Below are 25327 nucleotides of genomic sequence, written 5' to 3' on the forward strand. Positions count from 1 at the left end.
GCTTACGCGCTGAGGGACTCTGGTCCAATAGAATCGCGTATGCGTGCTGACGCGCTTACGCGCTAAGGGCCTTTCCTCGGATTTCACGCTGACGTGCAGGATTTTCACGTGCCAAATGACTCCGTATCAGTGCTGGGGGGTGGGGGTGGTGGGAGACATGAGTTGGACATGGGTGGGGGCCTGCTGGCAGGTGCCCCACAGTGCTGGGGAGTGGGGGTGGTGGGAGACATGAGTGGGGGCCTGGTGGAGGGTGCCCCTGGTGGCTGGGGTGTGGGGGTGGTGGGAGACATGAGTGGGGGCCTGGTGGAGGGTGCCCCTGGTGGCTGGGGGGTGGGGGTGGTGGGAGACATGAGTGGGGGCCTGGTGGAGGGTGCCCCTGGTGGCTGGGGGGTGGGGGTGGTGGGAGACATGAGTTGGACATGGGTGGGGGCCTGCTGGCAGGTGCCCCACAGTGCTGGGGGGTGGGGGTGGTGGGAGACATGAGTGGGGGCCTGGTGGAGGGTGCCCCTGGTGGCTGGGGGGTGGGGGTGGTGGGTGACATGAGTGGGGGCCTGGTGGAGGGTGACCCTGCACTGCTGTGGTTTGGGGGTGGTGGGAGACATGAGTGGGGGCCTGGTGGAGGGTGCCCCTGGTGGCTGGGGTGTGGGGGTGGTGGGAGACATGAGTGGGGGCCTGGTGGAGGGTGCCACTGGTGGCTGGGGGGTGGGGGTGGTGGGAGACATGAGTGGGGGCCTGGTGGAGGGTGCCCCTGGTGGCTGGGGGGTGGGGGTGGTGGGAGACATGAGTGGGGGCCTGGTGGAGGGTGCCCCTGGTGGCTGGGGGGTGGGGGTGGTGGGAGACATGAGTGGGGGCCTGGTGGAGGGTGCCCCTGGTGGCTGGGGGGTGGGGGTGGTGGGAGACATGAGTTGGACATGGGTGGGGGCCTGCTGGCAGGTGCCCCACAGTGCTGGGGGGTGGGGGTGGTGGGAGACATGAGTGGGGGCCTGGTGGAGGGTGCCCCTGGTGGCTGGGGGGTGGGGGTGGTGGGTGACATGAGTGGGGGCCTGGTGGAGGGTGACCCTGCACTGCTGGGGTTTGGGGGTGGTGGGAGACATGAGTGGGGGCCTGGTGGAGGGTGCCCCTGGTGGCTGGGGGGTGGGGGTGGTGGGAGACATGAGTTGGACATGGGTGGGGGCCTGCTGGCAGGTGCCCCACAGTGCTGGGGGGTGGGGGTGGTGGGAGACATGAGTGGGGGCCTGGTGGAGGCTGCCCCTGCACTGCTGGGGGGTGGGGGTGCAAGGGGACATGAGTTGGTGTTCATTAGTTCAAGGAGACATGTGCCTTTGCTGGGGGGCATGCCCATGGTGGGTGGGCTGCCTGCGGGACATGACATGGGATGCAGGGTAGTCCCCTGTGGTGTGGGCTGCCTGCAGGGGCCGTGGAGAGTGTACAGGGTACACCTGGGAGGACCCACACTGTCAAATCACATGTGGAACTTCCCGCGCACCCCCGAAATACACGCGCCCAGGCTATTCGCGTGTGGAACTTCCCGCGCACCCCTGAAATACACGCGCCCCCAGGCTATTCGCGTGTGGAACTTCCCGCGCACCCCTGAAATACACGCGCCCAGGCTATTCGCGTGTGGAACTTCCCGCGCACCCCTGAAATACACGCGCCCAGGCTATTCGCGTGTGGAACTTCCCGCGCACCCCTGAAATACACGCGCCCAGGCTATTCGCGTGTGGAACTTCCCGCGCACCCCTGAAATACACGCGCCCCCAGGCTATTCGCGTGTGGAACTTCCCGCGCACCCCTGAAATACACGCGCCCAGGCTATTCGCGTGTGGAACTTCCCGCGCACCCCTGAAATACACGCGCCCAGGCTATTCGCGTGTGGAACTTCCCGCGCACCCCTGAAATACACGCGCCCAGGCTATTCGCGTGTGGAACTTCACGCGCACCCCTGAAATACACGCGCCCAGGCTATTCGCGTGTGGAACTTCCCGCGCACCCCTGAAATACACGCGCCCAGGCTATTCGCGTGTGGAACTTCCCGCGCACCCCTGAAATACACGCGCCCAGGCTATTTGCGTGTGGAACTTCCCGCGCACCCCTGAAATACACGCGCCCCCAGGCTATTCGCGTGTGGAACTTCCCGCGCACCCCTGAAATACACGCGCCCAGGCTATTCGCGTGTGGAACTTCACGCGCACCCCTGGAATACACGTAGCCCGCTCCCCCAGGCCCGATCGCGTGAGGAACTTCACGCGAACCCCTGTAATACACGTAGCCCGCTCCCCCAGACCCGATCGCGTGTGAAACTTCACGCGAACCCCTGAAATACACGTAGCCCGCTCCCCCAGGCCCGATCGCGTGAATAACTTCACGCGAACCCCTGTGATGCACGTACCCTGCTGAAATCGCGTGTTAGACTTCCCGCGCACCCCGGTATACACGCACACGTATTTTTTGTCAGCGGGTGTCCGTGTTTGTGGGTACCCCTTTGCACGTCATTTTTCCTGGAGGGCCACAGTATGGGACATTCATCATGGCAGTATATAGGTGCTATTTGTTGGCGCACCTTTTGGCGCACATTTCTTACAGCCGCAGAGACGCTACCGCCTGCTTTCTTGTGGCGGTCGTGTTTGTGCCTGTCTACTGGTTTGAGCGTGCGCTTTTTTGCCCTATTCTATTCCATGAATACGTGTTGTAGGCGAGCGTGTGGGCGTTCCGCGCACTTGTGCCCTGTACTTCCCCCGTGACGCCCATGTTTTGGCAAGTTGTTCCCCATTCCGAATGTTACGCCCGTGTTCCGCCTACTTTTGTTGCGTGCGCCGCGCTATGTGCGAATTTCGCTGTGGCCTGTGCGATTTTCGCTGTGACCTGGCGCACGCTGTTAGATGGCCTGTGCGCCAACGTGCGCCGCGCACTTTTTTATCGCACATCCGCTGGTTTTCTCGCGCACGGCCTTCCATGAATCGACGTGCGCTGCTTTTCGTGCGATTTTCGCAATTGCACTGCGATTTTCGCTATTCCACTGCGATTCGCACGTTTTTGCCCACTTGCGCCGCGCTAATTATTCCATGAATCGGCCTGATAGTCTCTTCACCCTTTCCATGGTGGCCATTCACGTGTCGGGGATGCGCCGGGAACACAACTATTCCCAGCGCAGGTGAGGGCCACGGCAGCGGCAGGTAAGTGGGATGGGGGCTAAACATGTGGAAAGGAGATGTGAGGGATGGGCAAGCAGGGGCGCAGGTGAGCACTTACCTGAGAGACGGCAGGGGAAGATGGCAATCTCACGGTTTGAGGAGGCTTGGAGAAGGGGCTTTACCATGTGGTAAAGCCCCCCCTTCTGAGCCACCTCTTTGCCTGGAGGCCGAAACCACACCCCTCCCACATACTAATTAAGGAAAAAGCCTCTAATTTGTAAAGGTCTCTAAGGTGATAGATCCGATGGCCAAAGAGAACATAACTTCCATTGATAGTGCTCAGTTTGTAATTTCTGTCCTTATTTAAGTGACCATTATAAACTCTGGTATAGTCATCAAATAGAGTATTTGGTTTCTTTTTCAGGCAGTATATAAGTTATTCCATGTTGGCGTGCACTATGACAAGCCATACTATATCTCGCTGGCTACAAAGAGACACATACTCTATTTGTTGGATAATGGAGTTTAAAACACATGTGAGGCGGCCAGCAGTTCTTTAAATAAGGACAGACATAATAAGCTGACAGCGGACATTATTTTATAACAAAGTGTTCTTTGCATGTATCCAACCTCAGCACTTATCTGCTCAGGGTCCCATGCATGCTATTGTACACTTTTACAAACCAGAGTGGAAATTGAAAGAATTAAACAGCTATTATCTCTTTTACTCTTTTATATAACCCATTGCTTTGTGAATAAAAATATATAAATGCAACCTGCCTAGACTGTAAAAGTAAGACGTACGTTGCTTTTATGCCTTAAGTTTGTACCCCAGGGCTCAGAAAATGAGCAGTTGGCCATAGTCATGGCTCACCTTAGAAACCATTACCAGCACATGGCCAGCAATGCTCTGCCACTGCTTCCCATCTGCCTCATGTGTGTGCATTTGTCAGGTGCATTTGAGCACTAGGGTAAACAATTCTATCTTCATTTCCTGCTCCACGGGACAAATGTGGCTGCCCTACCACCAGCACGGAAGTTCTTGCGGACGGAAACGCCATGGATTCCCATGGATGGGACCTTTTGTACTTAAGTGCAAATGCAGATATCCACTCATTGCAACATACTCTTTTATAGAACATGACGCCTATGACAAGGGTGTGCAGCCTTTGGCTCTCCAGATGTTTTGGACTACAGCTCCCACCATCCCTAACCAGCATAGTCAATAGCCAGATATCCGGGGAGTTGCAGTCCGAAACAACTGGATAGCCAAAGGTTGCAGATCCCTGCCTTATGACAATGGATTTAGTAGAAGGAAAGAAGTAAAGGTGTTGTGAAGCCCTGAAAACACACTCTGAGGTGCAAAGCTGGTGATGTGGCATATACAAATGGTAGTACAAAAAACTGTTTGTTAATAAATGATTGTTACATTTATATTTTGGATAATTGAGCGGACTCAGTGATTTCTCTCTTGATGACGAGTAAAATGATTGCAGTTGTGTTTTCTGGACTAAGGGCACACCAGCTGAAGTTCTGTGCCTCTCAATGAATCACATCTGTAGTTACTGTATCACTTTTTTAAGATAGCGCAGAGAATCTTGAGTACAGCTGGTCTGTGATGTGGTGTATGAACGCGTTCCTTTTCCTACAACAAACACCTACGAGTCATGGTCATCTTCCAGGTCTAACAACCACACGATGCCAACTATACCAACCAAAGCCTGCATCGCCTACAGAAAAGATAGCAACCCAAGACACTGGTGCCCTGTACCACACTGTGGTCCCAGTACCCGGCATCACCTCCCGTTGCCGGCAGCTCGCTCACTCTTGCTGATGCCTACAGATCGTGGCATATTCCTGATCTTTGTGCTTGGACCACACTGGTCCAGACACCTTTTACTTTCAACCTGACCATCGCACATACCTCCCAACTCACCTGTATTTGGAAGGTGTCATCCACCGTCATCTAATTTTCACCCTCCAATGAAACCCTATCCTTTCTTTAGCAAACCTTCATCATCAACTAAGAATTGCTCCTCTGACTGCAATGGACTTACCCGCCAAATATATCTAACTTCACACGTCTATCTGGCTCAACCAGGTACGATGGTGCCCAAGGATGAGTGAGTGGGTATGTCACAATGCTGATCTCTTCACCTGGCACTGCCATGATTCCCTAGTCACCTAGGCCTCAATAGTGTTCACAACCATTTCCAACATCATGCTTGTCCCAATGGACCAATGGCTGCAAGCCGACCATGATACCTCGTCATGTTACAATGTATGTTTGTTTGGGTTAGTGTGGGTGCATTTGGTGAGTGTGTGAGCCCATGGAGAAGTACACACACCCTCAGAGTTGTGTAAGCCATTGAGGGTTGGTGCAAGGAGCTGATGTCCTCTTTGTTCCTCAACCTCATGGAGTTTCTGTTTCACTGTTACTGTTCCACAGGAAGGAAATCAGTGGGCTCACCTACCGCGACAACCGTACCATCACCCACAGTGACGCTCAGCCAAGGGAGCATCAGCTCAACAACTTCCACTATCAAGAGCCTGGAGCAGCTGGTGACAAGTGCTCAAGACTCAGCGGCGCCTACGCAAGTTCCATGTAAGTAGCAGGCGATGGGTGACGGTAGTGCAGTAAACTTAGAAACTGCTTTCCATGATTGCACACACTACACTGCTCTACCCAACGCCTATTTCTGATCTGGAGACCCAATAAAAACCATTGCACCAACCAGCATGCACTAGAACTATACCTCCCCCTAAACCAATCTTCACATCTTACAGAATTCTCTATCGCAGCCAGCACACCCTACAACCAATGCCTGGTATTTATTCTAACATATGTATCCCACAACCAAACGTTATCCCAGCCAGCATACACTACTACCAATCTCTGCCACCAACCTCTAGACGAGCCAGCACCCTACAACCAATCCCTGCCATTTACTGTATCCTTAGCACCCTGCAACCAACCTCTATCACAGCCAGTATTCCCAACAGCCAACCACTGGCATTTGTTCTAACCTTGGCTCCCTCCAACCAACCTCTGTCACAGCCAGTATTCCCAAAAGCCAATCACTGGCATTTGTTCTACCCTTGGCTCTCGCCAACCAATCTCTGTCCAGCTACCATAGCACAATGCCTTTTCTGCCTATTGATTAGAGGTATGGAATCTACAATCAGTCCTGTCATGGCCATCATGCCCTACCATCCTTCCCAAACCCTATTTTCTGTTCTAAGCTAACCGCACTGCAGTCAACCTTTTCGCAGGCTGTACATCCTCTGATCCCACTCAATGCTTATACTAAAGTTCCAACCACATAAAATTCTCTATAGACGTCACCAGGCCCAGCAAGCAGGGTTAGTGCAATGATCTGTGCCGCCATCGGCAAAGTGCCATTTTTGCCCCCACTTTCCCCTTGTGATGGGGCCCTATTTAATGTATTTAGGGTCAAGATGGTGGCCCTTTGTTTGGCGACACCCTAACCTGCCACCTAATACTGCCATTTTCTAGATAGCCCCTGCCTTCCAGTGCCTCATCTCTTTTTTAATATAACTACTCCACAAAATATTCCTATCACTGCCGGTATCCGCAGAAAATTTAGAAAAAACTAACTGAACGGCCAAAAATGTCAAATTCGGCACTGGAAAAAAAACATAATACCTTATAGCCGATCAAGGAGAGCAGGGGTTGCGGGCGTGTCCCCCACCCCCTTGATCGACGTTGTGGTATTTCGGGAGTTGCAGGGATGTCCTCTGCTTCCATAAAGAAAAGCAGGGATTAAATAAAACAGACCCTGTGGCGGAAGTTCCGCCCCTCAATGGGGAGGCGGGACTTGCCGCAGGGAAGGAGCCGTGGCCGTGCAGAGGACACGCAGGTAAGTGAGAAGCAGGAGGTATGTTTTAATGGTTGGGGTAGGGGATGCAGGGTGGGGGATATCAGACGGGGGTGGTGTTCGTGATTATTGCCATTACGAACATTTAGAATTCGTAACTTTCGGACTCTACATTTTCATGGACATCCATCACTTGCAGCACATCTCTTATTTCACCCCATCCCAGATTCCACCGCCCCACTCGCACACTCCTCCACATTCATCTGCTCTCCCAAAGCAGACAGAACACTGCTCCTCCAAAATCCCCTAACAAGGTCATCACTCCACCTGTGGCCACAAGCACTGTATAAAACATGTTTCATTATTGGAATACTTCTTCCAACCTGAACCTCCACAGACCTTCTAGCTCAACACTGTATACCCTTTGCATTACCTCCTTATCAAAGATGACATCATACCAGAATACCTCTCCAAATATACCTCTCCTACTGTCTGGACATCCTACAAATTCCTTCATCCCAGGCATGACACCCTGTTGTCCTCGCTATGTTAAAATCTGCTGTCATGGCCTGGGCACCCCACTATCTTCTAGCTTGTTCTGGACATCACAGCATCCCTTCCCCTCTGCAGGCTGTGCAGTGTGATTAGCGCCCAGTTGCCTCAGGTCTTGACTGCGCATTATAAATAAATAAATAAATAAATAAATAAATAAATAAACTATACCCGAGTGGCACCTGAGCATGTAGCAGTCGTGTTGCAAAGACATATATCCATCCAGAATGTATGTCATTCACAATCCAGGATTTCTACTCTGGCCACCTAAGGTCCCCTGTAGTTCTCCTGTAACCCCTCCTATTGACCTCTGCACCATGAATGTGTTTACAATTGATGCTTGTTTTTATTTCTGTTTTTCAGCTTGTGGAGAGACTCTACGGGAGCCAAAAGGGTCCTTCAGTTCACCAAATTATCCCTCCCCGTACCCACCGAACATGCACTGTGTTTGGAGAATCGTGGCTGGCGAGGGACAGGTCATACAGCTGAAGATTGAGTCGCTGAGCATAGAAGGGTTTGCCAACTGTCTCTTCGATAGGGTGGAGGTCTTCGAGGAGGCGGGACTAGCACAGGCAAACCCAATGAACCCCTCCCAAGAGGTTTCCAGGTACAGTGAAGGCAGCCAATCCTAGGAGGGTCAAATGATGATGCAGTTCCCCAGGAAGCATCTGAAATGATAATGACCGCATACTCAGGAATATCACAATGTGCTTATACTGTGGACTAAAGAATCACTTTGAGGCTCAGCAGGTTCATGGCTCCCCTCAGCATATCCTACAGATGAGGATGGTGTGATGGTCTGCAGTCTCAAGGCTTCTATGACACCCAGCAGTCTCAGAGCTTCCTCTTGCATATCCTACAGACCAGAATGATTGTGTGAGTCTGCAGTCTGATGGCTTCCTCCAGCCTATCCTATTCTCAGCTCAGGATTGGTGTAAAACCCAGCAATCTCACACCTTCCTCTTGCATATCCTACAGATCAGAATGATTGTGTGAGTCTGCAGTCTGATGGCTTCCTCCAGCCTATCCTATTCTCAGCTCAGGATTGGTGTAAAACCCAGCAATCTCTCACCTTCCTCTTGCATATCCTACAGATCAGAATGATTGTGTGAGTCTGCAGTCTGATGGCTTCCTCCAGCCTATCCTATTCCCAGCTCAGGATTTGTGTCAGACCCAGCAATCTCACAGCTTTCTCTTGCATATTCAACGGATCAGAATGATTGTGTGAGTCTGCAGTCTCAACGCTTCCTCCAGCCTATTCTCAGCTCAGGATTGGTGTGGGACCAAGCAGTCTCACAGCTTCCTCTTGCATATCCTACAGATCAAGATGGTGGGATGGTCTGCAGTCTCAAGGCTTATGTGACACCCAGCAGTCTCACAGCTCCCTCTTGCACATCCTACAGATCAAGATGGTTGTGTGAGTCTGTAGTCTCAACGCTTCCTCCAGCCTATTCTCAGCTCAGGATTGTTGTGACACTCAGCAGTCTCACAGCTTCCACTTGCACATTCTACAGGTCAGGATGGTTGTGTGAGTCTGCAGTCTCAACGCTTCCTCCAGCCTATTCTCAGCTCAGGATTAGTGTGACACCCAGCAGTCTCCCAGCTTCCTCTTGCATATCCTACAGATCAGGATGGTTGTGTGAGTCTGCAGTCTCAACGCTTCCTCCAGCCTATTCTCAGCTCAGGATTGGTGTGCGACCCAGCAGTCTCACAGCTTCCTCTTGCATACCCTACAGATCAGAATGGTTGTGTGAATCTGCAGTCTCAACGCTTCCTCCAGCCTATTCTCAGCTCAGGATTAGTGTGCGACCCAGCAGTCTCACAGCTTCCTCTTGCACATTCTACAGATCAGGTTGGTTGTGTTAGTTTGCAGTCTCAAGGCTTCTGTGACACCCAGCAATCTCACAGCTTTCTCTTGCATATTCTACAGATCAGAATGATTGTGTGAGTCTGCAGTCTGATGGCTTCCTCCAGCCTATCCTATTCTCATCTCAGGATTGGTGTTAGACCCAGCAATCTCACAGCTTTCTCTTGCATATTCTAAATATCAGAATGATAGTGTAAGTGTGCAGTCTGATGACTTCCTCCAGCCTATCCTATTCTAAGCTCAGGATTGGTGTCAGACCCAGTAATCTCACAGCTTTCTCTTACATATTATACAGACCAGAATTATTGTGTGAGTCTTCAGTCTCAACGCTTCCTCCAGCCTATTCTCACCTCAGGATTGGTGTCAGACCCAGCAATCTCACAGCTTTCTCTTGCATATTCTACAGATCAGGATGGTTGTGTGAGTTTGCAGTTTTAAGGCTTCCTCCAGCCTATTCTCACCTCAGGATTGGTGTGCCACCCAGCAGTCTCACAGCTTTCTCTTGCATATCCTACAGATCAGGATGGTTGCGTGAGTCTGCAGTCTCAAAACTTCCTCCAGCCTATTCTCAGCTCAGGATGGTGTCAGACCCAGCAATCTCACAGCTTTCTCTTGCATATTCTACAGATCAGGATGGTTGTGTAAGTCTGCAGTCTCACGGCTTCCTCCAGCCTATTCTCAGCTCAGGATGAGTGTGACACCCAGCAGTCTCCCAGCTTCCTCTTGCATACTCTACAGATCAGGATGGGTGTGTGAGACTCAGCAGCTGCCATGCTTCCTCTGACCCTGTCTATGGTTCAGCATGTGTATAATGTTCAGTAGTTTTAAGGGCCCTCCTACCTATTCTGCAGTTGAGGATAGGTGCGAGAGTAAATAGTCTGAAAGCTCCCTTTTTTCCAGCTGAGGATTGGTGTGAAGGTCAGCAGACTCAAGGCTTTCACCAGCATTTCTCCAGGATGGGTGTGAGAGTCAGCAGTATCAAGGCCTCCTACAGCCCATTCTCCAGATCAGGATGAGTGTAAGACTCAACATTCTCAAGGGTTCCTCCAACCTCACACTCTTGATCTCATATTTGACCTGGTTCATCTGCTCAGGGTTTATCCCTGCCACGTGCTAACGTGGTACGACCACTATGTTGTACCTTTCCAACTTGTCCCGGTGGATTCTTCTTGCTCATTGAGCAAGAGCATAAAAGCTTATCAGAGGAATTGGAGGGCAAGTTGAACCGACCACTGTATGCTCTTATGTTACCTCAACTTATGAGGGTTTAAAGGATGCCCGTGCGCCTCTGCCCTCAGTCATCCTTCGTTTTGTGACAGCATACACTTTAGCAGCTTATCAGTTGGCCCCTTTTAAATGTATTAAGAAATTGTCTCGACCTTCGGCCGCCTGGTTCTCAGCAGAGCTACGTGCCTTTCAGTTAGTGGTGCGACAAGCAGAGCACAAATGGCGGGCTGCTTACCACTTGCATCTGAGAGAGTTCAAGAAGCAGCGTTCATTATACCACATAGCCCTTAAGATGGCTAAACGTGTGCATTTCACAGCCATGATTCAATCGGCGTTAATATACCCAAGAAGCTTTTTCAAATTATTAAAGAATTTTCCAATCCTGGCACAGCCTCTATTGGACCAAGCTCCCGGTTGCTGTGTGACAATCTGTCACAGTTTTTTTTTGGATAAGATTGAGAAGATCAGAGATAGTATTCTGGACAACATGGCTCAGGCTTCACTGGTCAGCACTGATTCGGGACCATTCTTGCCTTTGGCTCAAGCTCCTTTTAATTCTTTTCAGCCTACAAACGGCTCTAAAATTGTTTGAATCGTTACCTGTCTTAAATTTGCATCTCCTCTTGATGATGTTCCTCTACACTTGTTCAAGTCTGTTTTTACAGGCTTCAGTTATATGATAGCAGAGGTCATTAACTCTTCACTAGTGATTGCTCTGCTGAAAAAGTCATTGCTAGATGCAGCAGTTTATGCTAATTCCTGCCCGATTTCCCAGCTCCCTTTCCTTACTAAAGTTTTGTGAGCAGTTATTACTCCCCAACTTCAATCTTTTCTGAAGGGCCATAATATCTTGGACCCTTGTCAGATGGGTTTCCGGCCCTTAATGGGAACCGAGTCGGTTCTGGTGTCAGTCCTTGACGATCTTACAATGATCAAAGATCACAGCGGCACGGCAGGCCTCATTTTATTGGACCTGTTGGCCGCATTTGATACTGTTGATCATGCTCTCCTTCTATCAATACTGCAGAAGGCTGGTATTTCGGGTCAGGTGTTGGAGTGGTTCCAGGTTTTTCTGACCGATCGGTCACAACTGGTATCTTTCGCTTAGTTTAAATCTTAACCAAGAACGTTGATTTGCGGATGCCACAAGGTTCAGCCCTCTCTCCTTTGCTTTTTAATATATATATATATGCCAGCCACTGGCAGCTCTCATTCACTCATTTGGGTTTAAATTTACTCATACGTGGACGATACCCAGATCTTGTTTAGGCTGGACCTGGGCCAGACTGGTAGGGTGGTTCAGCTGAGATCCAGCCTGGCAGAGATTGGGGCATGGATGGGAGTGAACTGGCTCAAACATAATGGTGAGAAGAGTGAGGTCCTTTTTATCGGCCCGTCGAGTGGCTGGACCTCAGACTTCTGATCGTCAACATTTGCTCCTCTTCCGGCTCCGGTCATGGTTGTGAACAACCTCAGTGTGAACATTTCAACCTTCCTGAAGGTGGACACTCAGATTAACACTCTGTGTGGACTGGGTTTTCACAAGCTTAAGCAATTAGAGGAAATTCTTCTGTTCATTCCTAAAGATCTCCATGCACAGGTAGTTGCAACATATCCTAACGGTAGTCTTCACTACTGCAATGCAATTTTTCTGTCTCAACCTGTTTACCTATTGCATTGGCTGCAGGTTCTGCAAAATGCAGCCGTTTGCTTGGTGAAAGGTATACATTTCGGTCAGCATGTCTCTAACACTGGGCAGGATCTTCACTGGCTGCCCATGCAAGCTTGCATCTAGTTCAAGATCCTGTGCATTATTCATAGGGTTCTGAATGAAGAGGGTTGCTTACCCCTGCTGGAAAAAATCCAACATTACTACCCTAGCCATGCACTTCGCTCAGCAGGGGCAGGACTTTTGAAGATACCTGCCTATCGCCGTGAAAGGATCGCGGTCGGGCCTTCACTATCTCGGGCCCTGAATTGTGGAATACTCTACCAGTAGGGATTGCAGGACTTAGGTCCCTTTAAACAGAGCCTGAAGACCCATTTATTTGCCTAAATGTGTGTCTTCCCACCCACGCTTCTATATAGCACCATGATACATTTGGTGAAAGAGCGCTCTATAAATGTGGTGAATTAAACTATTCTCCAATTCAGGATGGGAGTGCAACTCAGCAGTTTCGAAGTTTCTTCTGGTCGATTCTAAGGGTCCTGACAGCTCTGAGACTCGGCAGTCCGAAGATTCCTCCAGCCTATCATCCAGTTCAGGATAGCTGTTAGAGTCAGCAGTCTCAAGGTTCCTCCATCCTACTCTCCAGTTTAGGATGGTGTGAGACATGGCAGTCTTACAGTTCCTCCAGCCTACTTTCCAGTTCAAGATGGTGTGAGACTTGGCAGTCTTGGGGTTCCTCCAGCCTTCTCTCTAGCAGCCTACTCTCCAGTTCAGGATGGTGTGAGACATGGCAGTCTTAAGGTTCCTCCAGCCTACTCTCCCGTTCAAGATGGTGTGAGAGTTGGCTGTCCTAATGTTACTCCAGCCTACTCTCCAGTTCAGGATAGGTGTTAGAGTCAGCAGTCTCAAGGTTCCTGCAGCCTACTCTCCCGTTCAAGATGGTGTGAGAGTTGGCTGTCCTAATGTTACTCCAGCCTACTCTCCAGTTCAGGATAGGTGTTAGAGTCAGCAGTCTCAAGGTTCCTGCAGCCTACTCTCCAGTTCAGGATAGGTGTTAGAGTCAGCAGTCTCAAGGTTCCTGCAGCCTACTCTCCAGTTCAGGATAGGTGTTAGAGTCAGCAGTCTCAAGGTTCCTGCAGCCTACTCTCCAGTTCAGGATAGGTGTTAGAGTCAGCAGTCTCAAGGTTCCTGCAGCCTACTCTCCAGTTCAGGATAGGTGTTAGAGTCAGCAGTCTCAAGGTTCCTGCAGCCTACTCTCCAGTTCAGGATAGGTGTTAGAGTCAGCAGTCTCAAGGTTCCTGCAGCCTACTCTCCAGTTCAGGATAGGTGTTAGAGTCAGCAGTCTCAAGGTTCCTGCAGCCTACTCTCCAGTTCAGGATAGGTGTTAGAGTCAGCAGTCTCAAGGTTCCTGCAGCCTACTCTCCAGTTCAGGATAGGTGTTAGAGTCAGCAGTCTCAAGGTTCCTGCAGCCTACTCTCCAGTTCAGGATAGGTGTTAGAGTCAGCAGTCTCAAGGTTCCTGCAGCCTACTCTCCAGTTCAGGATAGGTGTTAGAGTCAGCAGTCTCAAGGTTCCTGCAGCCTACTCTCCAGTTCAGGATAGGTGTTAGAGTCAGCAGTCTCAAGGTTCCTGCAGCCTACTCTCCAGTTCAGGATAGGTGTTAGAGTCAGCAGTCTCAAGGTTCCTGCAGCCTACTCTCCAGTTCAGGATAGGTGTTAGAGTCAGCAGTCTCAAGGTTCCTGCAGCCTACTCTCCAGTTCAGGATGGTGTGAGACTTATGATATGATAGTCATTTATAACGCACCTGTAGACAAGTCATTCTAGGCGTGACAAGACAAGGAAGGAGAAGACAAATGGGAACAAAACAAATGAACTTGCTAGGCCTTGTGTCATTCAGATCGTGCAAGTGCAAAGGAGAGGAGAAGTGCCAGGGGGAGGGAAAGGGGGAGTGCAATAAGCAAAATTCAAGTAAGTGCCACCGTGGTGGTCGGTTCTAAGTAAGTGCAAGGAGGCCGGGGACTGTAGGGTTTCAGATACAGTCCCTACTGCGCGGTAGGCCCAGAGGCAGTGCATGGGGCTACTGGTCGTGAAGGAGCCTGGTCCCCATAAGGTTCAGAGGGAGGCCAGGACCAGTTAGTGTAGCAGACAAGAACATCAGCAGAGAGAGAGAAAGCAGAAGCGAAAAGGAAGGTCTTGAGTTGCTTCCAGAACCTGAGGTGATCCTGCTCAAGTTTGAGAGACGCAGGGAGGCTGTTCCAGAGGGAGGCACCAGCCGAGGAGAGAGATCTACCCCCCACTCTCTGCCTGGAGATGCGTCTGACCCTCAGAGAGTTGGAGGTGGATGAACGGAGGTCTCGATAAGGAGAGTGCTTAGGAAGAGAGAGTTGGATGTAGTTTGGTCCCCGGCCCCAGAAAGCCTTGTGGCCAAAGTAGAGGATCTTGAACTTGATCCTTGCAGCCACGGGAGCCAGTACAGAGATTTCAGGGCTGGAGAGATATGATCCCTGGGCTTGAGGCCAAGGGCAAGTCTCGCAGTCCTGTTCTGGATTAGCTGCAGAGAGCGAAGAGTAGAGGTAAGCAGATTTAGAAAGAGGCTCTTGCAGTAGTTCAGCCTAGAGAGAAGCAGGGCTCTGGAGACCGTGAGCATCTGGGGGAAAGTGAGAAAAGGAAGAATAGCTCTCAGGAGGTACAGCTGGTAGAGGGACGTCTTAGAGACATCCGTGATGTGAGGAGAGAAAGAGAGGGTGAAGTCGGAGATGACACCAAGGTTTTTTGCCTCGCAGGAAGGCGCTGGCAGAGGGCGCAAGGAGGGCGGCCAGAGTGAAAGAGGGAAAGCGGGAGCAGGGGTCCATGTGAGAAGGATGTCAGTCTTACTAGCATTCAGGCAGAGATCACTAGAGGCACATCATTCGTGAATTGTGGATAGACAATCAGGAATGAGCGAGAGAGGAGAGGAGGCTGAGGGGAGCCTGAAGGAGAGCTGAGTGTGATCCGCATAACGCTGAAAGTTAGGAGAGAAGGTAGAGATGAGATGGGGCAGAGGTGCCAAGTAAAGTTTGAAGAGCCAGGGTGAAAGGTTAGATCCCTGGGTAACACCACATGTGGAGAGAGAGGTAGTGGAGAGAAAGGACTCCAGTTGGACCTGAGAGGGTCGATCAGAGAAGAAATGAAGTCAGCCAGGCTAGGGCCTGGTCTGTGATGCTCAGGTTGTCACAGAGATAATTGATCAGGATGGCGTGGTTGACTATGTCAAAAGCAGAGGAAAGATCAACGAGGATGAGGACAGAAGGAAGGCTAGAGTTGAGATTTGAGAGCAGGTCTTCACGGGTGTTCAGAAGAGTAGTTTCCATGCTTCTGGTTGCTCTAAAGCCAGTCTGGTGTTCATGGAGATAAGCAACAGATTCATTATGGAGAGTAAGCTGGGAGCTTTTGCAGGAGTTTTCCCAGGAAAGGAGTGATAGATATCGGCAGTAGTTTTCCGGAGAGGAAGGATCAGCAGAAGACCTCTTCAGGAGGGGGGGCACAAGGGAGTGCTTTAGGGGGGAGGGTAAAGTTCCAGTGGCAAAAGAGTGATTGCAGAAATCGACAAAGGCTGGAGCAAGGGTGTTGATGTGGACCTTGATGGTTCTGAGGGGCAGGGGAGCACCTGCTTGGATGATAGTTTTATAGATCGGACTTGTCTAGAAACATCATCAGGAGTGAACACAGGGAAACAGGAGAATGGAAGAGGAGAGGGAGAAGCGGCCGGAGAGGGTCAGAGAGAGGTAGAGGGAGAGAAAGAGAAGAGAGAGGACAGGATGTCCTGAGTTTTAGTGGTGAAGTGAGAAGCCAGTGCTGTGCAGAGGGCCTGGGAGGGAACAGGAGATGTAGAGACTGCAGCAGGATTGGCCAGCACCTTGCAGATTTTGAAGAGTTTGGCTGTGTTGTTAGAGGCCGCAGAGATGCAGGCTTGAATGTACAATGTCTTCTTGGAGACCTGGCAGTCTTAAGCTTCCTCCAGCCTAGTCTCCAGTTACGGATAGGTGTTAGAATCAGCAATCTCGAGGTTTTTCTAGCCTACTCTCCAGTTCAGGATGGTGTGAGACTTGGCCATCCTAAGGTTCCTCCAGTCTACTCTCCAGTAGAGGATAGTGTGAGACTTGGCAGTCTGAAGGTTCCTCCAGCCTATTCTCCAGTTCAGGATTGTGTTTGGCAGTCTCAAGATTCCTCTGGCCTACTCTCCAGTTCAGGGTGGTGCAAGAATTGGCAGTCTTACTTCAGCCTACTCTCTAGTTCAAGATAGGTGTTAGAATCAGCAGTCTCAAGGTTTCTCCAGCCTACTCTCCAGTTCAGGATGGTGTGAGACTTGGCAGTCCTAAGGTATCTCCAGCCTACTCTCCAGTGGAGTGTGAGACCTGGCAGTCTCAAGGTTCCTCCAGCCTACTCTCCAGTTCAGGATGGTGTGATACTTGGCAGTCTAAAGGTTCCCCCAGCCTACTCTCCAGTTCAGGATGGTGTGAGACTTGGCAGTCTTAAGGTTCCTCCAGCCTACTCTCCAGTTCAGGATTTTGATGAATTTGTAACACTCTCGAAACTGACCCAACCGTATAATGGCGCAGATGACTTTTGCTGAGAACAGATTACCAGAATTACAGTGATACCCGTGTACCATTCAAGAGGACAAACAGTTTCCACGGGCCCAGAATAGCTACACTTTATTTAAACAAAAACGTTTTCAGGGCTTTACGAAATTTATACAAAGAGTCCAAAGTCCAAATTTCCCTGGGTAGAGGACCAAACACTTCTGTCCCCTCTAGACACAAATGTAGATGAAGGGATAACTAGCAGAGCTTGGTCCCTTGAACGTAGACATCTGGATGGTTGATATTGCTTAAGTTTATCCTTCAGTTAGTCCGTTGTTAGATTGTTCAGACACTTAAATACCAATCACGCTACCTTGAACTTAATACGGTCCTCAACTGATAACCAATGAAGTAAACGGTGTGAAGGTGAAACATGAGAGGTTTTATTTAATCCACAAACCAACCTAACCACTGGATTCTGCGCCCTTTGCAGTCTACTAAGTTGTTTTTTTTGGAATCCCCACCAATTGATTATTACAATAGTCTCGGTGGGCTTTTGTGAGTGCTCCCACCACCAGAGCATGATCCTCTTCCAGAATGTATGGGAGAGTTTCCCGGAGAAGTCTCAGGGAGTAGAAAATAGTTTTCACCTTGGCTCCAACCTTGCTTTCGCTACCTAAATTGTCCTGCCAGATGCAGCCATGGTTTTTAACTTTAGTAGAAGGCTTAAGTTCAATTCCCAATAACTTGGATGGTGTGAGACTTTGCAGTCTCAAGGTTCCTCCAGCCTACTCTGCAGTTCAGGATAGATGTTAGAGTCGGCAGTCCTAAAGCTCCTCCAGCCTACTCTCCAGCAGTCTACTCTGCAGTTCAGTAAGGATGTGAAATGCAGTCGTCTCAAGTATCCTCGAATCTATTCTCAAGTTCACTATGAGTGTCACTGTCAGTTGTCTCAAGACTTTACCCAACATGTTTGCCAGTTCTGGGGGGTGGGGGGGGGAGAGATGTGGCCTGAGCAGACTTCAAGCTTCATTGGCTTCTTGACAAATTCAGGGTATAAGTGTGACTCTGCATTCTCTGGATTTTCTGCATATTCTTCAGATCAGGATTGGTGCGAGATTCAGAAATCCTGGGAACACTCCTCATTGGAGGCTTCTAAGCATTCTGAGCAGACTGGGAATCTTCTCCTGTTGGGTCTTGGCGTTCCCCCTGCTTTCCTTGCCTCGGGGTGGATCCACTGGCTTCCCGGCCTTAGACTTCTAGGCACTGGATCATACCACGAAAGTGGAAGGGAAAAGGCCCCTCGACGCCTCTTTGGATTGCATTTCCCCCTTTGGTAACAGCAAGTAGTTTACTGGTTCCTTCTTGCCACTGCGGTCTGGATGAACTGATTGTAAGAGTTACCATCTCTGCCCACGTGTCTTCGGCTATCTTTTTATTTATTTATTTACTTACGGCTACATAGCACCTTCATCCAAAGCGCTTTACAGAAAGTAAAGCAGTACAACAAACAATAAGAACAAAATGTACTTTTAAAAAGTCCAAACAGTACAAACAGCCAAAGCAAGATAAGCCACACATTCAGTCAGAGTTGATCACATCTGGTAGCCAACTCCATAAGACAGGTCGGCGTCCCTTTTGATTAACCGCAACCACGTGGGTCGAACCCGGCGTACTGCATCGCTGCAGTGGGTAAACTGCTCTCTCATCGTGTACTGTAGGGTTCTGTGGTTTTGGGGAGGGTCATTCTGCTGAAAAATGTTTGTACACGCCCAGGACTTCATGATAAATCAGAGCATAGTTCATCATGTGGCATTAGACCACCAGAATAGATGTGCAAGTCTCAGCCAGGCTGCCAACCCAAAGAAAGTCTCTGCTTTCCCATAGAGGCTGCGATACGCAAAGGAATGACTGCTCGTGTTATGGGTGTCGGGGCTTAGCCAGGGCTTTAAGTGGGCCGGTGCCTGGCGGGGCTGTGCCCCAGCAGGCTCTGAAATCTCGTTTTGAGGTGGGGCCCTGCCGGTGACCACTAATCTCCCGTGGCAGCCCGGCCACTACACGAAAAGGCTTTTTTTCTATATTTCTATAGCCTGAAGCTCTCGCTCGTGTGCGAGAGCTTCAGGCTTCAGAAAAGAGTGCCTTTCAGCCATAATGGTGGCGCCGCACCTGTGAGGCATCCCTTTAAACAAGCGATGCCCGTGGGCCGGCGCCACCATTATGGAGAAAACGTGAGTCCGCTGGAAGCAGAGGACTTGTTTCCTAAATCCTGAAGCTCCCGCGCATTCGCAGGCGTTTCAGTCTTTAGGGAAAAAAAGCCCTCCGCTTCCAGGGGCCTCACCCTTTCAGCCTTAATGGTGATGCTGCCCCTCCCCAGATGGCGAGGGCCAGCGCCACCATTAATGCTGAATAGGCGAGGCGCTATCCCCTGCCAGGCAAGCCAATAGAAAATAAATGCAGAGATCAGCACCCTGTCCCCCACTGGGAGAGGGTGCTGATCTCTACAAAAGGCTGCCTGGCAGGGGTGCCAGTAGCCCATTGACCCGAGGCTTGTCAGGGGGGCGTGGCCTAAAGAGCCAGCAGGTGACCCCAGCTGTTAGGCCACGCCCCCTTGATGAGCCCTGGCTCATTTTGTAGTGCCACTTAAGGCGCTGGGTTTAGCTTACACTCTAGGAATGTCATGATACACATCAAAGGAAGTCCTTGCATGTCTCGGAAGACTCATGCTTAACTTGGAAAACTGGGATTTTGCAATAAGTAGGGTGTCTGTCTAGGAAGGTTGTCATGTTACACTAATGTGTGCATGTCTAGGAATGCTGCGATGTTACAATACAGAGTGTGCATGTTTAGGACCACTGTGCTATTACCTCATTACAAGTTTGGTGGTATCACGACAGTAATACCACTGAGAAATAACCAAACAGTATTACCATTACCACCACTTGGTCTGGTGGTATTACCACCAGTGGTATTATCACCTGATGAAAAGTGGTGGTAGGCGGTGCTAGCCCCCATAGGACTTCATGGGGAATTAGGCGGTATTACCACTGGCGGTAATATCCCCAATTTGGGCGTTTTGGGCAGTAAGGCGAAGGAATTACCTCCAGCATTGTGCTGGAGGCTATTCCTCTGCCTTACCTCCAAGCCTGTAGTTTGGCAGTGTGGCAATTCGGCAGTAATGCAGGGGTAACTCTGTTACCCCTGTATTACCACCGTTTTTTACTACACCCTTTTTTACTACTCCTCCAAACTCGTAATGAGGCCCACTGTGTGGTGTTAAGTGGAAATTAGCAGGTTAGTAGTAGTAAAAACATTTACTACGTGCAAACAAATCACCAGCACAAGACTGAGCACTGTACAATTAGACAAATTAAACATGGGCAAATCAACAAAGGAACAGGTAGTAAAAACGGAAGCGTTACACATACTCACAACAAAGTTCATTCCATTTAAGGAGCCCAAAATGCAAATAAATGGTGCGTGGCAGAGGGTGGTTATCGCAAGTCCATTTCAAAGGCTATTTTTTTTAAATTATTTATTTGAATAGGAAGTTGGGTTAGAGGAGTTTATACTGGAAGCACAACAGTGTCACCTATCTCTCGGCAAGCTGTCCTTGGGCCTGCCCAATCTGTAAGGTTTACCCAGCCTCGCTGAAAGGTTTTCATTCTTGCGCCTTCGTGAACAGCCATGTTTTTCAGGAATTTCCAGAAGGGCAGGTGATCCTTTTCATGATGTCACCTGGCCATGGTGTTTCAGAAGTGAATTACCTGTACTGTTAAGGCGGCCCTTCCTTAGCATGGTTGCATCAGTTTTATAATATGCAAATGTTTTGGAGGTGGACCCTTCAAGGCCAAAGCTCTACCCACTGGAGTTCTTTACTGAGATCCGAGACTGGTAAGGAACCTGGGTCCCTGAGCTCCAACCGGGAAGCGCCTGTTCTGCCAAAAACAGTACCGATGGGAACACAGGCGCTAGTGATTTACGGATGACAGTGAGTCCTATAAGGGTTGGTTTCATGGAGTACCGAAACCAACACAGGTACGGAAGACAGAGTGAAAGAGATACAAACTTTATATGTCACGGCTGGAATAGCTACTAAAAGTACGAGAATGAAAGAGAAGCTAACGGGCACACAGCCCGACTAAAGCAGAGGAAACGAGATATGAACATTACATATCCGGGCTGGAATAGCTGCCGGAAGAATTAGAAAGTGGAAGAAAGGGGTGCACGGCCCCACTAAAACAAATTGAAAGAGATATGAACATTGTATATCAAGGCTGGAATAGCCAACCAGGCTCCAAAATATTGTAATTGTGAATCGAAAACACCTACCATAGAAACATAGGACTTTGGGGAGTCCCAGTACCATGAAGATGGGAGACAGAGATGTGTTTTATCAAGTAATACCACAAAGGGATTTGGACATTTGAAATTAAACATGAGAAAAGTACAAGAAGAAACAGGTTTCTTTATCAAGGGGGAGAGTGAAACCCGTGCAGACAATAGTTATTTCTACAAGAGACCATTGTTTACTAAAGGAACTTTTGCGACTGAGAGCAAGTCTACTACCAGTTGGGCCAGGCAGAAGCCCACACTGCGGCTATTCTGCAAGCCTCCCCTTTTTCCTTTAGGTAGACATTCTAAAAGTGGTGGGTTTAGTGGTAAGAATTCAGACAGAAGACTTGTACTTTGGACTTGACGTGCACCATTAGTTGTAGTTTTGCTAGGTATGGAATTTTCCTCCTAGCGATAGGGCTATGTAGGCTTTATTTTGCTTTATTTGTAATAAACATCTTTAAAGATGGCCCAACATACTCTGAGTCCTTCTTCCGGTTCGCCAAAGTTGCCAGAAAGATCCCAGTAAACTTTACTCCACAAATAGCTCCCATCTTGTGAATCGGCACCAAAAGCATGGAGAACAAGTTGCTGTTATAGGAGAACTGCTTGTGCATCCAAAACTAAAAACGAAGAACACATATCCCTAGGCCCCATGCATCATAACAGCAAACAGGGTGAAGAGGGATGGGGTTCCTCACACTGAAACATTTAGGGAAAATTAGTGCCTGTGATCCCATAAAGTGGTAACAACTTTGCTGCCGTTATCGAATGAGAAGTCTGGTGTTTAGAAATGTTTTAATATTACAGTGAGACGTGTGCATGTCAGGAAATGTGATATTACGATTTGGCAGAATTTGCAACATGCAGCACTCCAGATGTTTTGGACTAAGAGTCCTAAGATCTCTCACTATTGACTCTGCTGGGTAGGGCTGATGGGAGATGTAGTCCGTTTTGGACTAAGAGTCCCAAGATCTATCACTTTTGACGCTGCTGGGTAGGACTGATGGGAGATGTAGTCCAAAACATCTGGAGAGCCAAAGGCTGCACACCCCTGCCATAAGGAGTAGTATAAGGCATGCTATGTTAAGTGATCTTGTATAATGCACCTCTGAGATTTTGATGGTCTTGTTACACACGTGATATACCCAGAAGGCTGTGCTTGTCTCGTATAATGTTCCTATATGGCATACAATCCCCTTTGTCTTGAACCGGCTATGACTGTCTTCTCTGTGAGATTCATTGTTACCGCCTTCCACTGCACAGGTTTTGCGGGAATGTTCCTCCACCGACGATCAACACCAACTCCAGTCGCCTGCATGTGGCCTTCATTTCAGACAAAAACATAGGATCCACTGGGTTCACAGCCCGGTACCGCATCATTTCACCGCAGGACCGTAAGTGCCTTCTACCTACCTTTCCAGGGCTCCCCCACTAGAAAGAGTCTCTGTCCTACATACATGTTCGGCTTTCTCTAGAGTTTGTTGTGATACTCACAATCAGACATTGAACGTGGAGTTTGATTCAGGTTAATGTTGTCATATGTTTGCTCCATGGACAAAGCATGGTATGTACTTGCACTCCATGCGATTTGTACTTGTTAAAAATAGGCAATTGCTCACAATAAGTAAACAGGGAGTAGCAGATGGGCTGGTGATTGGCATTTGTTGCTGTTTGCACTGTTGTGTTGATGTTTTCAGACCAGAGGCCACACAGAGAATCCCTACTATCATGTTGTGGAAGCAGAAGAGAGTCTATAAGACCAAAAATCGTGTTGTTTATTTGCCAGACACAATTAAAGTTACAGCAAAAAGATCTATGGTTTTTAAATTAAAATATATTTTTAGTTGCTTAAAAATGCCTTTCCACAGTAACTACTTTATTACACCCCTGAAAAAACCTTTTAAATCTCAACTTCCAAAGATAGGGTGTAAAATGCTCCCATCTCCAAATCCTGTCTGGTCCCCTGAGCCATGTTACAAAGTGTGCCTAACTTTGTCAATAATCCCTACACATTTTCCTTTTACTGTGTTTTCACCACACAAATCCTCACACATAGGTTCACCTAATATTCTGGAGAGTGGGTCTCGGAGACCAGAGCAAGGCTCTGCAACCTATGGCTCTGCAGATGTTGTCAGCTACGACTTCCGTGATCCCTCACTGTTGACTAAGTGGCTAAGGATGAAGGGAGTTGTAGTCCAAGCCATCTGGAGAGACAACGGGTGCAGGTCAATCTGTCACTGGCTTGTCAGTTTCCATCTCTGAAGGCTCATCTCAGGTTGTAGTTGCATTCAGCTAGACATTTGTGCCCCTGTCAGATCTTGTCTAGGTCCTCATGCTCCAAGTATTGTCATTTCATTCCATTATATACAAATGATAAAGCACATTTTCGCCAAAAGCGATGAACAAAAATGTTCAAGAAAGCATTAATGCAACCTGAGTAAAAACAGGAGAGGGGAATCGCAAACAGAATTAAGTGGAAAGATAAGATCGAAGGTGAGCCTTCAGATTTCATTGGAAAATGCAAAGAGATGTAGCAAAACGAAGAAAAAGAGGACGAGAGGTCAAATGTTTAGGAGCCAGAAAAGCAAAAGAACAGAAACAGGAAGATGCACAGGAGGTTTGGGAACAGTAACAAGAAATACATTCTGTGGTCTGAGAGAGCAAGACGGACATTGAACGATATTTATTTTATTTTGTGTATTGGACATTTATATGGCGCCTATACACAGGTGTTTCCAGTGATGAGGAAAGATAAGGAGGAGCAAGCCCATGAGTACATTTAAAGAAAATTGAAAGAAAATGATAAAGGAGGCGTGATTCAAAAGGAAGCAATGAGATGGAGTGTAGAGAAGATGTAATAGAAGAACGAGAAGGTAAAGAAAAAAGAAGGCGAATCAAAGAGTAATAAACAGAACAAAGGGGGAGAAGATATGAGACAGGGAGACCAAGCAGGAGAGATGAACATTAATCAATGCGAGAAAAGACCAGGGAGAAGAAAAGAAGTTTGTTTAGTAGCACGAAAAGAAAGAAAGGACAAAGCACGACAGTTGTTGAATAGTGCATAACGGCAGGAACGACCAGTAGCAGAGATGTGGAGTGAATAGGAGAGCGAAGGAACGAAAATAACACCCAAGTTACCCACAGATGAGAAGAAAGGCAGAGGAGAAGAAGGAAAGGAGCCAGACAGAAGAGGAAAAGTAGGAGGAATAGTTGAAGCAGAGAAGAGGAAAAGTAGGAGGAATAGTTGAAGCAGAGAAGAGGAAAAGTAGGAGGAATAGTTGAAGCAGAGAAGAGGAAAAGTAGGAGGAATAGTTGAAGCAGAGAAGAGGAAAAGTAGGAGGAATAGTTGAAGCAGAGAAGAGGAAAAGTAGGAGGAATAGTTGAAGAAGAGAAGAGGAAAAGTAGGAGGAATAGTTGAAGCAGGGAAAAGCAGAACCTCAGTTTTAGGGGGGGGTGAGGTGAAGAGAATCAGAAGACATCCAGTTTTGAACAGCAGAAAGACAGTTTGATAGAATTCGATGCAAAGCAGAATCAAGGGAAGGAAAGGAGTACAAAAGCTGACTGTCATCTGCATACAGGTAAAAGGAAAGATTAAATGAGGAAATAAGAGCAGAGAGAGGAGCCGTATGAAGAGAAAAGAGGAGAGGACCAAGTACAGAGCATTGAGGGACACCATATAGAAGAGGAAATGAGGAAGAAGAGTGCTCAAGTTACAGAGTAGGACCGTTGAGAAAGATAGGAATGGAACCATTCAAGAACAGACCCATACATGCCCAAGGCAGAAAGAGAAGATATAAGAAGAGAGTGATCAAAAATAGGAGTTTGAAAAGGAAGAATTTATAAGAGAGGTAAGATAAAGAAGAAGATGAGGATAGACCTGAGGGATAAGAGAAGAAGGAAGAAGATCAGAAGGCGAAGAAGTAAGATGAGCACGGACAAGAAGAGCAAGAAGAGAAAATGAGGAAAAAGAGTGTGAAGATAGACTAGGAGAAAGAGGAGAAAGAGGAATAACTGAATAAGTAAAGGCTGAGCGAAGATGTGCCACTTTAGATGTAAAATACTGGGACAAATCAGAGGAAGAAACAGTCAAGAGAGCAGATGTATCAGGAGGCTTGAAAGAAAAGATATTCTCAAAAAGGTGGTAAA

At 48.7% G+C, this 25327-nt stretch overlaps 1 protein-coding gene across 3 annotated transcripts in view; it reads left to right on the plus strand.

The window, feature by feature from the left end:
- The window catches only part of MFRP (membrane frizzled-related protein), a 246111-nt gene that overhangs the window by 126465 nt on the left and 94319 nt on the right, over positions 1 to 25327 (plus strand). For all 3 annotated transcript variants that reach the window (XM_069614362.1, XM_069614361.1, XM_069614363.1), the window contains 3 exons: positions 5581 to 5736; positions 7886 to 8129; positions 22445 to 22575. In XM_069614362.1, coding sequence (XP_069470463.1) covers positions 5581 to 5736; positions 7886 to 8129; positions 22445 to 22575 — 531 coding nt within the window. The remainder of the gene's footprint in view (positions 1 to 5580; positions 5737 to 7885; positions 8130 to 22444; positions 22576 to 25327) is intronic.

This window comes from Ambystoma mexicanum, chromosome 9 (genome assembly GCF_040938575.1).
Source record: "Ambystoma mexicanum isolate Mex_15411 chromosome 9, UKY_AmexF1_1, whole genome shotgun sequence".
Lineage (NCBI taxonomy): Eukaryota > Metazoa > Chordata > Amphibia > Caudata > Ambystomatidae > Ambystoma > Ambystoma mexicanum.